Here is a 16,421-nt window from a genome sequence, read left to right as displayed (position 1 = left end):
CTGTAATGAGATCTGGCGCCCTCTTCCGGCGTGTGGGCATACACGGAGGCAGAATGTTGTATACATAAATTTAAAAAAAAAAAAAGCTGTGGACCCAGGGCTCCAACCCTGCCTTCCAGCCTAGCCCGAGCACTGCTCCAAGAGCAAGGGCTCCTACATCAAAGACACAGGGTGCCAGCGTATGGCAGGGCAGCTGGGAGGTGGTGGAGAGCCGAGACCACCTGGTCCTCCAGGACCCTCCTAGCAGTGACACGCATGGGTGTAGCCGGTTAACGAAGAGTCCTTGTTTGCATTTTCAAGTCATTTTATTAGTCCAACCATATAAAAAAGATTTGTAACCACATCTGCCAACCCCCTTTCTTCCAAAAAGTAGCAGAGGAACAGGGTGATGGACCCTCCCTCCCCAGGAGCTCTTTACAAACCATGGAGACAACACAAAAGTAGCAATAGGTAATGGGGCAAAGAGAACCACAACACTGTTGAGCAGAGGTTGCCACATGTGAAGTTAGGAGTTGGGGGCCACAGAGTAAAAAGCAGATCCCCCTTCTTCCTCTTCAAAAGCTGTCAACTCCAACAGTGTCTTCTCTTTCTCTCCATGTCAGGCAACATGAGAAGTGGGGCAGGACATTAGATGGTCTTTGTTACCGTACTGAGAGCTGGGCACTGAGCTGTCTCCCAAAAGGGCCACAGCCTAGCTTGTTGGCCTCACCCATATGAGGAATGGGCACATGGGCTAACTGGAAAGGGGTGAGAAGCTAAGGGGGCTCCTGATCAGGCCCCAGGTCCATCACTGGCGGGGAATCCTACAAAAATAAAAAGAAACCAAGCCTAGCTGCTGGATCACCAGGCCCAGATGATATAGCAGGATAAAAAAAGAGCAAAACGGAAAAGTTCAGGTCCTTTTAGCTTTCAGTATCACGGCTGAGGATCCTACCGCCCGCCCCAACCCCAAAGCCACGGCAGGGCCTCAGTTGGATCGTTTCATCAGGGAAGGAATGAGGTATAAGGGCTTCATGCCCTTTCAAACTTTCCCCTGAGACAAAGGAAACGAGGGCACCAGGAGTTGAAGAACAATACTATCATACTGTGCAGCAGATAGGCAGGGAGGAAGAGGGTACGTCTCCAGTCCAGACTTCAACACTCTGGGGCCACTCAGACCACATATCCCAACTTCTACAACACGGTCACTGAGAGATAAGCAGAGAAGCTGAGAAAGGAGCAGTGACTTTGGTGAGGAAGAGACCGTCTCAGCATCTTTTATCTACAGTCTTGACCACCCCCCAGACAAGCAATGCCCGAGTCAGAACTCTGCTTCTTCAAGGTATCTGACACTCTGTGGAAAGGAGTTAGGATGGGCCCAGGGGAAGCAAAGGGAAAAACAGAGAGAGAAATCCTCAGTTGTTTCCAGAACCCATACAAGGGACCAGAAATGAAACCTTGAACACGTGACTCCAAAGGCTGAGCTGGGGCTACATAGGTATCATAGGCACGGGTGTTAGAGTCATCGGTCATCTGCAAGCAGGACATCCTTATCATCCAGAACTTCCTCCAGCTCCTTTCCTCTCTTGTAGCCTCCAGCTGGACTCTAGGAAGGGCTCTGCTTGGCAGGGCTTTAGCTCCCTGGATCTGTGAAGGTCTCAATGCAGCAGTTCCCAGAAAAGCAAGCACTCTGGGCTCCTCTGCCTGCCCGCTCCAGTTCTTCCTCTGCTTCAGGAACTGTATGTTTCTGCTTCATGGGGATGGGAAGCCACATAATTCCTCTGCAAGAGCATGGTGAGCAATGAGCATTTCCCCAGGCCACTGCACTGGGGTCACCCATCGTTAGCAGCCACCAACTGCCCCATGCCCTCTCGGATGTAGACAGACTGGATCTCCTTGGTCTTGAGGCAGAGATCACAGGCCCAGACAGCAGAGGCCTCGGTGGTTAGCAGACCGTAGGCACTCTCCGTCATGCCGGTACACTCACGGTGAAACCACTTCTGGCAGGAGGCCTCGCACAAAATAGCATCCTGGTCGTCGTTCACCTCACTGCGACAGGCACCACATGGGTACACCAGGCCCGGGGGAGGTTGGGGCCCTGAGCCTCCACCTGCCTTGCCAGGGGGTGCTAGGCTGTTGGCATCTGGAGTGCCACCACCTCTACCGCTGCTGCTGGGTGGGAAGCTAGGCTGGTTCCCGTTAACAGCTGCAGCCGGGGAGCCTGAATGGGGCTCCTGGGGAAAAGCAGTGGGGGCAGGTGGATTCAAGGGCTTTCCCCCGTCCTCACCACTTGGGCCAGGAAAACCAGGGTCTGGACCAGGGAAGGGACTTGTGTTGGGAGGCAGGCTGGGGAGTCCCTGACCAGGTCTCTGAAGAGAAGGACCAAAAGGTGCTCCTGGCTGGGCGAAGCGTTGGGGGAGAGGGGGAGGACCCAGATCCCCTCTAGGAGGCTGTCCCATGGTGGGCGAGATCATGGGACCGAATCCCCCCACTGGGCCTGGCATCATCTGCCCACCAGGTGGGCTGAAGTTTTGGCCCAGAGACTGGTTGAAGGGTTGACTGGGAAAGTTCATGTTGCCTGGTGGTGGATAGCCAGGGCCCTGAGGAGGCATATTAAAAGCCGGGCCCATAGGATTAGGAGGGAAAGGAGGGGGCTGTCGACGAAGTGGCTGGGGACCCCCTCCTCCTCCAGTGCCATAGCCTGGGGGTACCTGGCCTGCCATGCCCCCCTGTACACGAAAGCCTCCAAAGGGCACAGGACTTCCAAGGAATGGAGGGCCTGCACCCCCCACCTTAGGGGCTCCGAAGTCATCCTCAAAAGGATTAGAAGCAACCAGATGATCCACCATGGGAGTTGGGGGTGGCGCGAACTCCGTCAGATGTGAGTATGCAGGACCCTAGTGAAAACAGGAGGAAGATGTGAACCACAGAACCGAGCTGGGAGAGCACCACACACCTACCAAACTCTCTGAAGGCTGAGGCGGCTCAGATCCAAAACTGTGAGAGCACCACACACCTAACATACTCTCTGAAGGCTGACATGGCTCAGATCCAAAACTGTGACTGACCTCAGAACACGACAAAGGGTGGAAGGCGGAACCCACAGTACAACAGCACTATTTTTACAAAAATAAAACAAAAATAGGGCTGGAGAAGCAGCTCAGTGGTCAAGAGCATGAGTGTGACACCTAGCACCCATGTTGGAGGGGTCAACAGCCTCCATCCAGCTCCAGAGGGATCACATCTCTGACTTCAGCACATACGCAGACATACACAAAAACCCATGTGCATACGTAAAAAATTAAACATAATTAAAAAATATAAAAGTATGCCAGGCGGGGGTGGAACGTGCCTTTAATCCCAGCACTTGGGAGGCAGAGGCAGGCAGATGGATCTCTGTGAGTTCGAGACCAGCCTGGTCTACAAGAGCTAGTTCCGGGACAGGCTCCAAAGCTACAGAGAAACCCTGTCTTGAAAATCAAAATAAATTATTAATAATAATAATAAAAAGTACAGAAAAATCACATTAAAACTCAGGTCTGACCCCAAAGCAGTTAATTAACTTTTTCTTCCTCTGAGATAGTGTCTTATATGAAACTCAGGTTGTACTCAAGCTCAGTTTGTAGCTGAGGATAACCCCCCTGCTCCTGCCTCAATCATTGGACTACTGGGACAGACACCAACCACTATCTATCTGGTTTATGAGGTTCTGGGGCTTGAACCCAGGGCTTTGTGCAGGCTAGCTAGGCAAGCACTCCTCCTATCTGTCAACTCTTCCAATACCAACTGTTAAAGCACTGTAGCATTGTCACACTTAGGAAAGACTCAGCAAGCCAGTAATGCCAGCACGTGGGAGGTTGAAGTAGGTCCGCTGAGAGATCAAAGCCAAGCTGGGCACCTTGTTTCAAACAAGGAAGAGCACAGGCTGGAGAGATGGCTCACAGATTTAGAGCACTTGCAGAGACCCTAGGTTCTGTTCCCAGCACCCATGCGGCAGCTCACAACTGCCTGTACCCCCCTCTTCTGGCCTCTAGGGGCACCTAGCACTTGTCCCTAGGGTCTCCAGCACTGTGGAAAAACAGTATGGTGATTACATCTCTAATCCCACCACTCTGGAAGAAAAAGCAGGAGGCTCCTAGATTCAAAGTCACCCTCTCTACACAGCAAACCTGAAGTGAGTCCGGAATACACGAGACTTTGTCTCTAAGGGGGAAAGGCAAGGTTTGCTGTCACCAGACAGAACTAGGACACAAGAGGGAACGTGAAAAAGTATTTTGGCTTCTTTCCCCTCACCTGGTGGAAAGCACAAAAGGGCAGCCAGGTAGCCACCCAGACAAAGTGGGAGGGGCTTCCAAGGGGGTACACCCAGCACGGATTCCCCCTTTACCTGAGTGTTGGACTTTCTTCGTTTCTTTTCAGGGCTCTTCATTTGCAGACCTGGAAGAGCAGCAATAGGCAGACGGAGGCAAGCTTTCCTGAGGGTTCTACTGTCTCCTTCCTCCCAGCCACTCTCCAGACTCTAACTTCCACGTACACTTGCTTACTTATTTAAAAAACAGGGGTGAAATATAAAAAATGACCAGTTTGACTACACTCTCAGCTACATCCCACATCTTCCTTGAAATCAAAGACACCCGGCTCCAAAACCTGAAGTGATCTGTGACACCTGCTCTCAATCACTAATCCTTCTCACCTGAGGCTACCTCCAGGTCCCTAGGCAATCTTCCCATCCCCCAACCCTTCCATCCGAGGTTCCAGGGTCCCGGGCCTCGGCAGCCCCCGTCCCTCTCTGCGCTCTCACCGGCCTTGCCCTGCTTCCTCCCGGTGCTGGGCGGCGCGGGGGGCGGTGCGGGGCCGCTACCTCCCTCCAGCTTGTCCGGTGGGGGCGGCGCCGAGGCGGCCATGGATTGGGGGACCCGAGTCAGCGTCGGCGGGGGATGGAAGCGTCCTCAGGCCGCACCATCGCCCGGAGGGGAGTCAGGGGCAGCGCAGCACCCCCGAGCTGCAGCAAGCCCTAGACACGCCGAGGGGGAGGCGCAGAGCCAGAGCACAAACTGCACGCCTGCTCCAGACTCACCGCCCGCCCGCGGCCACAGCAACCGGAAACGGAACTCCAATGGGTCGCCACCACCGAGAGCCGTAGGGAGGGGAAACTGGGAAGGGCCCACACGCCGCACCCAGGAAGGCAGGGCCTCGCCACGCCACTCCTTCGAAGTGCCGCTAAGGCCGCCGGAGCCGGGCCCGCAGCAGTGTGGGGTGCACGATCGTCAGAGGCTGTGCGAGCTCCCCGTGGGCCTGGGGGCGGTCCAGACACGCCCCTTCCCACCGAGAGCCAGTCGCCGTTCAGATACGTCCCTACCGCGCAGTCTCACTGCTTCCCAAATTCTCGCAGACTCGAGTTCCCGCGGACAGGCGCTCGCTTTGAACCCAATCGACCTACCGCAGGTGGAATCCGCCGCCACCTCCCACTGACGGCCCCCATCGATCAGACTTTCTAGAGGTGTTAAGAGGCCGAGGTAGAAGAAATAAGGACTTTAATGAAGACTATTTCCCTTTGGTATAAGACATCCAAACCAAAAATAGGCGATGGCAAAGACTAAAAACCAAAAACCAGTCGACCCCCCTTGTTCACAAGGCCTACAGAGTGAGCTCGCAAGATTTCTGTCCTGGCTGCATTGGCCCGCAAGTGGAAGGTAAGATCTTAAGTAAGATTTCACATCATGACCCCACAACACCATTTAACCAAACTTCTCCGTTCTCTTGAGGAATAAGAAAAATCAATCCTGTCTTACATACTTTTAGGCCTGATCGAGTAAAATCTCAACAGTTGTAAAAAAAAAAAAAAAAAAAAGGCTTGGAAAACTCAACGAGGTGATATATAAATGAAATCGACTATCATAATTTGTGCCCAAAAGTAAGCAACAGAAACAAAACCAGGAAAATAAATCTACAGCCCTAAAATGTATGCGCGTAAAAAAAAAAGTGCAGTTCCAGACCTACCAATAGTACTGGGGATTGTCTACTGCTTCGGTCTCAAAGCCTCCACAGAACCCACCTGGAGGCTAACTGTACACATCCTGGAGGCCCATGTCAGTCACACACCCCCATCCCAAAAGAGTGGATGGGGCTGCCGGAAGAAGGGCTACACTTTGGCTGGAGACTATAACACACATGCAAACAGGGGAGGGGCAGGCTTAAAAAATGTATAGACCCCTTGGAGAAAGGGATCAAGGCCAGGAGGCACTGAGCAAGGGAGGGGTCCAAACCTGCCCCCCACCCCTCCACCACCAGGAGGGGGCTCTGAGGCAATCTCTCTGTCTCTTTCTTTTTGGTTTTTGGAGTCAGGGTCTCTTTACATGGCCCTGACTGTTCTGGAACTAACTTTGTTGCAGACCAGGCTGGCCTCACAAATCTTCTTGTCTCTGCCTCCTAAGTGCGGTTTAAAGGCATGTGCCACCAAGTCCAGCTTGGGGCAATCTCTTAAGGGCTGCACAACCAAAAGGCAGAGGAGATAGCTGCCACTCCTGCCCCTATTCTTCCCAAACACAGAAAGGGGTGCTGAGCACAACAGGGTTCCAGAGCCAAGGCGTCAGCAACCCTTATCCACACGAAGGGCCTGAGAACTCTTTGCATAAAGTATCTGCAGACCTAGGAGATAGTCAAAGGCACAAAGTTGTAAGGGATGCATAGGGAATAGGATATGTTAAGAGGGATCTGGGGTACCCTGAAGACCAGGGGTAAACCAGAGGTATGATTACTTCCCTTCCCCCAAAGGGCAATTGCTCCACTGGGTCTTTCTCCATTTTAAGAACCTACCCTTTGGGGGAAAGGGCATCAGGTTGGCACAGACAAGGCCCAGGCAAGGGACCACTCTGTACATTAATACTTTGGTGAAGTTTGGGCAGAAGCAGGATGCTACCCCAGGTTCCTAACTAAAATTCCCTGTCTCAGGTGAGCACAAACAGAGGTCCCAGGAGTTAGAGGACGCAGTGGAAGGGGTGGAGGGCATCCAGGACAGACTGAAGATCACACTTTCCGGTCCACGGGTTGCTGTAGGCACAGTTCGCTGCCCGCGGAGATGATGGGCAAGTGATTGTCCATGTGGTAGCTGATGAGGTGACTGACGCTCTCAAAGCGGTGATCTTTTGTCCGAACCTGGGAAGGTGGGAAATAAGAGGGTCAGTTCAAATGAGTCCAGTAAGACCTCAGCCCCCAAGACTGAGGGAGACGGGGTGGGGGAGGGGGAGGGAAGGGCAGGTCAGTGACTGGCAGTGTGAAGTTGGCAGGAGCCCAGGAATATGAAGCTGATAAACAGGTAACTTCTCACTCAAAGGAACCGATGTGTCATCAGAGGAAACACGGTGCAAAAACCATGTGGGAAACAGGCTGAGAAAAGAAACCAAGGTTGTAAGGAACAGCAGTAAGGCAGGTCAGATTTTTAAAAAGAAGAAAAAGGACATTGAGTTTGAGGCTAAGGAGCTAGGGAGACAGCTGACTCCTCTCACTAGAGGAAATTTGGGGTTTCTACCCCACAACCATCTGATATGGGGCATCACTGCCTTTCCAGGGTTACTTCCTCCCTTGGCAAAAGGAGCACAGATCAGGTAATCACTTTTTAGGTCTGGTATTGATAGGCTTAAGGTCTGGGATTTGGTAAGAACTAAAAGAACACAGCTTAGAACCGGCAGCGGTGGCGCACGCCTTTAACTCCAGCACTCAGGAGGCAGAGGCTGGCGGATCAAGGCCTGTCTTAAGAAACCAAAAAACCAAACCAAACCAAACCAACCAACAAACAAACAAAAAAAAAACAGAAACACAGCTCAGACTCAGGGATGGAAGGGAAGGAACCAATTATCTAGATACTAATTATCTAGAAAGGAGATCCATAGAAAGCCTCCAGCAAAGAAAAATCTAGAAAGAAATAAGGAGAGGAAAAGGTACCTTCTCCTACCAGCCCCTACGCATACTTTGGCCACTTACCACACCTTCAGGGTCCACCAAAAGGAGGTGCTTGGGCTGCCCACTCTGCAGGCCAGTGAGCACGTACTGGCCAGGAGTGGTTGTGCTCTCTCGCACCAAGAAGTCACCGTTGAGCTGGAGCAGGGCTTCAGCCTCACGCCGGCTCAGCTTCCCATGGAACCAGGACTCCCCTTGGAGCTGCTCAGCCATGGACATGGACTGGGGAGGTGGAGGCACCCGGAGGGCATCTTCAAAGGGCTTCATGTCAAAGAGGTCTCGAGGTGCACTGCCATTAACAGAAGGATTGGGAGGCCCAGACCCACCTCCAGCTTGGCGGGCCTTGTCTAGATTCTGGATGTTGACATAGGAAGGATCATCGAAGAGCTCTCTGCCTGTTAAGGAAAGGCACAGACTATGTCACTCCCAGCCCTGCCTTCTGTACCCATCTCTGTCCCATTCAGTCGACTGTTCCTACCTGGGCAAGGTGATGGAGGCAGCATCTGCTTACGGACATCAGCGTCTCCTGCAGCATGCTGCCCTACAGGCTGTAAGAAAAATCAGGTGAGACCAAGGCCCTAGCCAGCTACTTCCACTCTGGACTGGGGGTCTCCATCCTTGAAGCTTACCAGTGTAGCTCCCAAGTGGCTGGGCATCTGGGCAGTGGGCAGAGTGGGTCGAGCAGCCCCTTCTCGAAGCCTCATGTCTACCACCCCGCCGAGAGGGGGTTCCTTCCCTGGGAAGTCATTATAGTACTGATGGTCAGGTGGCTCTTCTTCCTCCTCATCCCAAGCCGAGCCATCAAAGCCAGCCATCCTGAGAAGGGAAGGACAGAGTGAGGTGAGTGTACAGACGTGGTGGGAAGAGAATGGTGAACACACACTAGGCATACACTATGGGTCAGACCTAACACTTGGTGCTGTACCCTTCTAAGGCTGGTATTCCTTCCAAAATTTCAAAAATAGAGATCAGGTGTGGAGAGACTTGCACAAACTGAAGGAGGCAGAGTTGATATTGAATTTGGTTTTAAACCACTCTCACTTCTGACAGCTATGCTATCTCCTAAGAGGGATGGAAGTGCTAGTGAACCAGGGATATCCAGAATGGTCTGACATACAGAGTCCTGATGCTCACGCCGTTTACCACTTCAGACTTGAAAAAAGAAACATAGGAATCTCAGGTCAAAGATTCTGGGATTCGGGAAATAGCTCAGTGGCTGCAGTGTGAGGCTCAGAATGCAGATCACCAGAACCAGTGTACAAGAATGGCGACCACCCATAGCCTCAGCGGGAGAGGCGGGCAGAGACAGGAGCCAGGATAAACTGGTTGCTGCTAGCTATATCTGGTCAGTGAGAGATCCTGGCCTTCAATAAACAAAGTAAGGTGCAATAGAGCAAGACATCTGATACCAACTTCAGACCTCTGCGCGCACACATGCAGAGATATTTACACAGGCAACATGTACCAACACACGTAAACACATAGACACATGCAGGGAAAAAAGGAAATATATCCTCTCAATCAACTTTTTTGTTTGTTTGGTTTTTTGAGACAGGGTTTCTCTGTAGCTTTGGAGCCTGTCCTGGAACTAGCTCTTGTAGACCAGGCTGGCCTCGAGCTCACAGAGATCCGCCCTCCTCTGCCTCCAGAGTGTTAGGATTAAAGGCGTGTGCCACCACTGTGTGGCTAAAACCTAGATTCTTTTTTTTTTTTTAAGATTTATTTATTGGGGCTGGAGAGATGGCTCAGAGGTTAAGAACACTGATTGTTCTTCCAGAGGTCCTGAGTTCAAGTCCCAGCAACCACATGGTGGCTCACAACCATCTGTAATGAAATCTGGTGCCCTCTTCTGGCCTGCAGGCATACATGCAGACAGAACACTGTAAACAAAAATAAATAAATAAATAAATCTTTAAAAAAAAAGATTTATTTATTTATTATGTATATAACATTCTGCCTCAATGTATGCCTGCACGCCAGAGGAGGGCACCAGATCTCAGTACAGATGGTTGTGAGCCACCATGTGGTTGCTGGGAATTGAACTCAGGACCTCTGGAAGAGCAGCCAGTGCTCTTAACCTCTGAGCCATCTCTCCAGCCCTAAAACCTAGATTCTTAATGACCTTCAGAGGCAGGAAGCACAGAACAATGAGTGGGGAAGTATGGTGGCCAGGGGTTAGAACACTGCTGATCTTGCAGGACCCAGGTTTGGTTTCCAGCACTTACACGACAGCTCACAACCACTTTTAATTCCAGTTTCAGGGTATCCAATGTCCTCTTTTGGCTTCCACAGGCACTGTATATACTTACATGCAGCAAAACACATACACGTAAAATACAAATCTTTAAGGAAAAAAAAGTATATAAGAACACAGGAACAGGCTAAAAATGAGGAACCTGAGCCAAAGTCCATCCAGCTAGAAAAGGCAACCTAGAGAGAGGTGCTGGAAATAAGCCCACCATAGGTAAACAAAAGGAAGCAACTGTCCCTGCAGCAGGCTTTCCTGCGGAGCCACTGGAAACCTAACACAGTAGGAAGACTGGGGCAGCGCCCTGTAAGTCATTACCTTTCCAGAACCCTCAAGCATGGGAAGAGAAAATGACTTCCCAATCCCAGCCTGAGGCTCCTCAGCTCACCTGTCATGGGGGGTGACCAGTTTGGGTGGATTCCTGAGATACTGTTTGAAGCGCAACTCAAAGGCCTGACCGATGGTGCTGATGACATCCTGAGCGAGCCCTTCAGAGCACTCCAGGATATGGCAGGCTGGGGCACAGTAGAAGGACCAGTGAGCTCTGAGGGAGGGTGGGCAGGAGCCTCCCACCCCCAGCCTCCAGAGGACAGCCCTATCAAGGATAACTGGTAAGAGTAGGGAAAGCACCCCCACTCCTTCTCAGATGATTGGCCCCACGCAGAGCTGCTCACGAGCCTTACCTCTCTGATTTACAGGGTCTTTGGCAACGTAGGCAACATACTCGGCTGTGTCCTGGAGAACAGATTCAGAAGAGACCAGTGAGCCCAATTTTACAACTCCACCTTATTTGACCCCTAAGACTCTGTCCTTTTCAGATATTTCCACAATCCTAAGGATTTCTCTGACTACCCTGAAATTTAGAGGCTGTTGGGATTAAAGGCAGGAGCCACCGCACCCATCCTCTAGCCCCACCCGTCTTTCCTCTGTCCCCCCAACTCACCGGATCCCCACCAGATGCGAATGAGATAGATTGCATATGATGGTTGGCAATGATCTGATGAGGGATGAAGAAGGAAGGCAGTGGTCAATGTCAGGCAGCCGCAGGGCTCCGTGTCCTCACCCAGCCAGGAACCTTGGAACCCCAGTCTCATTCTCTCGGCTTCTAGTCCTACATGCTCCTAATTTTATTCTCTTTTTTTGGGGGGCAGGGGTACAGGGTCTCACTATATAGCCCTTGCTGGTTTAGAACTCAAAGAAATTCACCCGCCTCTGCCACCTGAGTGCTGGAATTAAATTTGTTATTATACCCAACCCCTCTAATTTCTTCCTACTCTACTCCCCGGTTGGTCCTGAGGACTCCAGACCCCTTGGTCTTCCCATAACTAACCCCATCCCTTGCAGCAGCCCTACCCACCTGTTTGCAGTCGGCTGCCATGAGGTTAAGGCTGCTGGTGGACACAGTGAGGGTGACTGGCATTCCAGCAAACTTCAGGTTACTCCTCCCCAGGATGGAGCTGAGTGGGCGGCTAGAGGGCTAAGAAAGGGCCCGAGTATCAGAGCCTGAACACCCCAACTCCAAGAGACCCTCCTGTCTTCCCACGTGCCTGCATGTGCCTTCCCCTGCCCCCCACAGCAACCACATATACCTTTCTCCTCCTTGTTGCTCCTCTGGCACCAGGCACGGCTTCACACACCAAACTGATGGCCTCCCTGGAGAAACAGGGGTACTCAGACCCACCACTGGCCTCCCATTGCCTGGGGCTGCCACAGAGCTGGGGGAGGGGAAGAGCAGGCCAGACTCCAGAGCACTCCAGGCTCTTTGTCGTGGTGGATTGAATTAAGGGCCTTTAATATTTGATGGCACTGAGGGCGGCTTCCTGGCTGATTGGGTTAGGGCCTCTATGGCTACAGCCCCACCTCTTCCCAGTTACCAAATGTTCCATTCCCTTCCCAAAAGCAGCAGCAACCTCCTACCCCACCTTTCTAATCCACCTTCCTATAATCTCCGTGCTGGAGCTAAGCGCTCCAGACCAGAGCTGGCTGCTTGCGGTCAGACACACTTCTGTAACTTTGTCTCAATTCTCTTGGCCACCGATAAGAAGTTGCCACCAGCACCAACTTCCCTCCTCCTCCTGAGACTTTTGTAACTTCACCAACCCTAGCACTCCAACAATATACTGGTCTCTCCACTAACCTGGTGACCTGCGTCCGGGTATTGAAGTCAAGGGCTCGCATTGACTGTAGGACCTCCACACAACCCATATACTGTGGGGGAAGGAGGCAAGGATAGATCAGCCGTCCCTCCCCCACCCCACACTCCCCACCCTTTGCCCTGTGTAGTCCCTAAGGGAAAGGTGAAGAACCCTTCCCACTGCCTGGGGCTACCACCCGTAAGTGAAGAAGGACCACCAACGAGGTCCTTCGTGCACTGTGGAGAGATTGTGCGAGGACCAGCAGGCATTGGGTGGGATGGGGTGACATCTCTGGAAAAGGGAGGAGTCTAGGGGGAAGAATCAAGAAGTCATTTTTCATTAACACTTACTAAAAGTCTCGGATGGGTTTAGACATTGTGTAGGCTGGAGGGTAGGGGTCAATGGAGGAAAGGGGACCTGGGCACAAGATTCCCAGGCTAGCACAGAAAGACATGAAGCTGGAGAAGGGATGGAGGTGGCAGGTTTAAGAATGAGGCAAGCGGCACATATGTTGGGGGAAGAGCAGGAAGTCCCAGCAAATCTGGAGTGAGCAGAGGAACTGGACGAGGGTATGGGAGGGGTGGAAAAGAGGATGTTCACTCACCCGAACCAAGTAGGAAACCCCAGGTCCCATGACTTTGTCGTTGGGATGCAGCCAGCCTCGTGTGGGCTTATTGACAAAGCTCCCGTGTCTGGTCCACTCCTCGCCCCCCAGCTGGCCCCCTTCTACTCGAATCCTGCGCCCGCCGCCTCCACTCAGCTTGTTCATGTCCTGGAGGAGGGGCAAGAGGCCTGAGTCCCGAAGGGCTGCCCCTGCATTCCCTTCCCCATCTTCAGCAGTCTTTCCTGGTTCCCCCTTAGGCCCCAGGCGCCCCCCAGCAGGATTGGCCAGCTTCAGGTTGCTCATCCGGGGAAAGAAGGAACACAGGGTAGTCGGACTATCGTCCCCCGGCAGAGGAGGCAGAATGGGTCCCAGGGATGAGGTTGATGGGGAAGGCAGCTCTTCTGTGGGGGTACACCCTGAAGCCCCCTCCTCCAGCGATGACAGAGACTCATTTCGAAGAGGGTTGTACTTCGGCTTGGGGGGTAGAAGATCCATGGCTGGGGTGAGAAGGGGGGCTGCTGCCTGGCCCCCCTGCCAAATTCAGGCAAGGGGGCCAGGCAGGGGGCATCCCCAGGCCCTTAGCCTGATCTGACCTCTGCAGCCTGGTGATAACAAGAGGACCTAGGGAGGCGAAGGACAAGTGGCCTCTGCTCTCCCACGTCAGACATAGACAATTTCAGGCCACATCCTTGCCCAGCCCAGCGAGGAAGCCTCTTCTGGCCGAGGAGTACAGGCTGGACCCAGAGCTAACTGGCTCCTCCCCAGGGGCGGGGAACTAGGAAGCGAGACCAATCCCAAGGACAGTGCTGACTCACAAGCTCAGAGGGGCCGAGACACCTCCCCACAGTTTGCGCTAGCCAGCCGCTCTCCCTCGCCCAATACAAACAACTAGTAGTCTGTCTGGGGAGGAGAAAGGTGCCGTCGGAAAGAAAGATGTCAGAACAAGAAAAAGACAAAAAAGAAAGTAAGGGGTTAAGAGGAACTCTGGATCAATCCAAACCAACACGGGCAAGCAGAGAGAGCAGGAAGTCAGGAAGGCTAGGAGGAATAAAGGAGGAAACAAGCTGCTGAGGGTGGAAAAGGGGGAGGAGGGTCCCAGAGTTTAGCATTTCCCTACAGCCCAGACCATCCCCACCCCCACCATACAAAGAGTGAGGTGGCTGCCCCAGGGAACCTGGCCATTAGCATCCTCAGCAACAACAGCTGTGGACAGAGTTGGGAACCAGGAAGGGAAAGTAGTCCCAGAAGATGTAGGTGGAGGCCAAGAGAGAAGGCCAATCAGGGTGGTGCAAGAGCTAGAGCAAGCCTGTGTTCTTCATAGCTGTCACCCACCAAAGACTAACGGACATCTTGGACCCCCTTCCACAGGCCCAGTGAGGAAAGCCAGGGGATAGAGAGGGATCAGGTTAGTACCCCTTGGACACAGCTTACTTCTCTCCTTGTAAGCCCCACCCAACAGTGTCCCTCACACGAGCAGGGGGGCTGGCCTTGGAGGCAGGAAAATGAACGGAACAGAACGGGTGCCTGCAAGCCGCAAAGCTGTGTTAATAAAGACAGGAAGGACAAAGGGATACCAGAAGCTGGGATCTGGCCGTAAGTGCAGAATAACACCAAAGCCATATTTCTTTCCCCACAGTTTCCTGCCACAGCTCTGCTAAAGGCCATCAGGAAGTTAAAGAAAGTGACCAAGCTCCAGAATAAACTATCACTTATTTTTAAAAAAAGTGATGAAATACACAAAGTAAAAAATAGTTTCTTAGAGGCTCACCTCCAAACTCCTCTGAGGTTTATTTTGGAGAATTAAAAACTGCATGACTAACAAGGCCAGTACTCTAAAGAGGTTAGCTACCAAGATTCCCGTCACCTGCACAGTCCCCAAGCCCAGGAAAGCTGCCACCAAACACCACACCGCTTCCTGACAAGAAATTCTGTCATTCCGTTAGCCAAGACCTCAGCTATTAGACAGGAGGAAAATTTCCACCAAAGCCAGACACACAAACACACACCATGACGTCCTCATTTTGAGATGGCTTTCTCTGAAACATTCATATCTAGAGGCAGGGAATCACCAACCGTGTGCACATTTGGAAGAGGAGGAAGCATGAGCGTTTATATTTGTTTCAAGAGATGGGAGACTGCCTACTGGACCAAAGCTAGGTAGCAGCGACTTGGCGGGGGGGGGGGGGGGGGGGGGGGGGGGGGGGGCGGGGATACGACACAGCTGCGTTCTGCACCTCAGCCCAGCAGGGAGGAGGCTGGAGGAGCAGGAAATAGCAGGAAATGGCGAAAACCTCAGGAATGTTTCCAGCAGGGAAGGTTGGGCAAGAGCGGCCAGGATGAATCCAAACAAGAGTTATCTGGTTATGGGGAGGGGTCTTTTAAAAACAACGGAAAGGACTCCTGACTCCGAAACACTTTTTCTTCTGATGGCAGAAAAACTTTCACTCCTCTTAGGGTCACACGAGTCCATACTTAGTCCAGTCCAGTCAGAGGAACACCTACGGCTGTCTCAGGAACAGGGTCTGCCCCAGGAAGGAGTGGGGTCAGGGGTCTCTTAAGCCACCCTCTCGTCCATTCTCCTGCCATAAACGAAACCCAGCCCATCAACTTAATACACAGCCAGAGAAGGTGACGCGGGAAACGACACTGCTAATCAGCTCACTCCTTACAACCGCAACTTTCAACCTCCACCTGACGGAGCACGAGAACAGGAAAACTAAGTCCAAGACTTAAAGAAAGGAGAGGATACAGAGGCAGGTGAAGCGTCCGGAACCTAAGAGCAGGGTTTTGAGGCATGGACCGAAGCCCAGCAGGGAAAAGGACTAGACGTGGATGGTGAAGGGGCGGGGCGCGGAGGGGGCGGGGCCCACACAGGCGTCGCTCCTACAAAGCCGAACCGTTCTTTGAAAAGCGAGCTTTTGCCCCCTCGGGAAGCCAGGCTTTCGATAGGCTACGTTTAGCCGAGACTCCAGAGAAGGCAGTTTCAGAGAGCTGGGAAGACTAATCTCGTGCAGCCAGGAAAACCTGTCTAGGGGTGGGATTTCCAGGGAAGTGGGACAACAGGGTGTGGTCAGACAGTAAGAGACAAGACGGGGTTCGGGGAGCCCCTTGAAGTTGGAAGGGGGAACTTCCGCGGAAGGGGTCTCGGGGGCGGGACTTGTACAACAAGACCGGAAGTAGGGTCCTGGGAGAAGGGTTCCGGGGTAGAGGAGTGGGTCGCCACAGGGAGAAAGTCGACACTCACCAGGGTCGCATGGAGTCTCCGCACCGGACCGCGGGCCGATCTGGTTCTGGATCACGTAACTGTCGGCTTAAGTCACTGCACCAACTTTCTCCCCCGGCCTCGGCCTCCCCAGACAAACTTTATTACACTTACTTCCGGCCTCACTAACCCCTGACCCCCTACCTCGCCGTCCCTCCTTTACTCGTCTGCTTTCCAAAGCCGGCCAATGGCTGCGCGGGCAGGCGCAAGGGCTCCGTGGGAGCCAATAAGATTCCT

The 16,421-nt window shown here is 52.7% G+C and overlaps 2 protein-coding genes across 3 annotated transcripts; both read right to left on the bottom strand.

The window, feature by feature from the left end:
• Positions 1-288: 288 nt before the first annotated feature.
• Pygo2 (pygopus family PHD finger 2) lies at positions 289-5,365 on the bottom strand. The gene is made up of 3 exons (XM_041655401.1): positions 4,781-5,365; positions 4,367-4,416; positions 289-2,876 (listed from the first exon to the last, which is right to left on the bottom strand). Exons 1-3 carry the CDS (start codon positions 4,881-4,883, stop codon positions 1,812-1,814), a joined length of 1,218 nt encoding a protein of 405 aa, XP_041511335.1. The 5' UTR covers positions 4,884-5,365; the 3' UTR covers positions 289-1,811.
• A 131-nt stretch (positions 5,366-5,496) lies between these two features.
• On the bottom strand, positions 5,497-16,323 carry Shc1 (SHC adaptor protein 1). 2 transcript variants are annotated; one of them, XM_041655399.1, is made up of 12 exons: positions 16,167-16,323; positions 12,923-13,090; positions 12,321-12,391; positions 11,773-11,836; positions 11,541-11,660; positions 11,127-11,180; positions 10,867-10,918; positions 10,572-10,698; positions 8,565-8,751; positions 8,414-8,483; positions 7,960-8,330; positions 5,497-7,134 (listed from the first exon to the last, which is right to left on the bottom strand). In XM_041655399.1, exons 2-12 carry the CDS (start codon positions 13,085-13,087, stop codon positions 7,006-7,008), a joined length of 1,410 nt encoding a protein of 469 aa, XP_041511333.1. In that variant the 5' UTR covers positions 13,088-13,090; positions 16,167-16,323; the 3' UTR covers positions 5,497-7,005. The 2 variants fall into 2 exon arrangements, with proteins under 2 accessions (XP_041511333.1, XP_041511332.1); XM_041655398.1 differs by lacking the exon at positions 16,167-16,323 and having other exon boundaries at positions 12,923-13,626.
• Between the last annotated feature and the right edge of the window lie 98 nt (positions 16,324-16,421).

Source organism: Microtus oregoni, unplaced genomic scaffold (genome assembly GCF_018167655.1).
Source record: "Microtus oregoni isolate MIOR12 unplaced genomic scaffold, Mior012 000007F_ref0000211, whole genome shotgun sequence".
NCBI classification, from domain to species: domain Eukaryota; kingdom Metazoa; phylum Chordata; class Mammalia; order Rodentia; family Cricetidae; genus Microtus; species Microtus oregoni.
Note: the sequence above shows the minus strand (reverse complement) of the source record. Positions and strands in the feature narration are given on the sequence as shown.

Coding starts and splice junctions, on each gene's coding strand:
- Pygo2 (XM_041655401.1), bottom strand. CDS start 4,883: ATGGCCGCCTCGGCGCCGCCCCCACCGGACAAGCTGGAGGGAGGTAGC. Junction 4,417..4,780: donor GAGGAAGCAGGGCAAGGCCG/GTGAGAGCGCAG, acceptor CTGCTCTTCCAG/GTCTGCAAATGAAGAGCCCT. Junction 2,877..4,366: donor GAAGAAAGTCCAACACTCAG/GTAAAGGGGGAA, acceptor TGTTTTCACTAG/GGTCCTGCATACTCACATCT.
- Shc1 (XM_041655398.1), bottom strand. CDS start 13,417: ATGGATCTTCTACCCCCCAAGCCGAAGTACAACCCTCTTCGAAATGAG. Junction 12,392..12,922: donor GGGTTTCCTACTTGGTTCGG/GTGAGTGAACAT, acceptor CTTCCCCCACAG/TATATGGGTTGTGTGGAGGT. Junction 8,331..8,413: donor GCCTCCATCACCTTGCCCAG/GTAGGAACAGTC, acceptor TTTCCTTAACAG/GCAGAGAGCTCTTCGATGAT.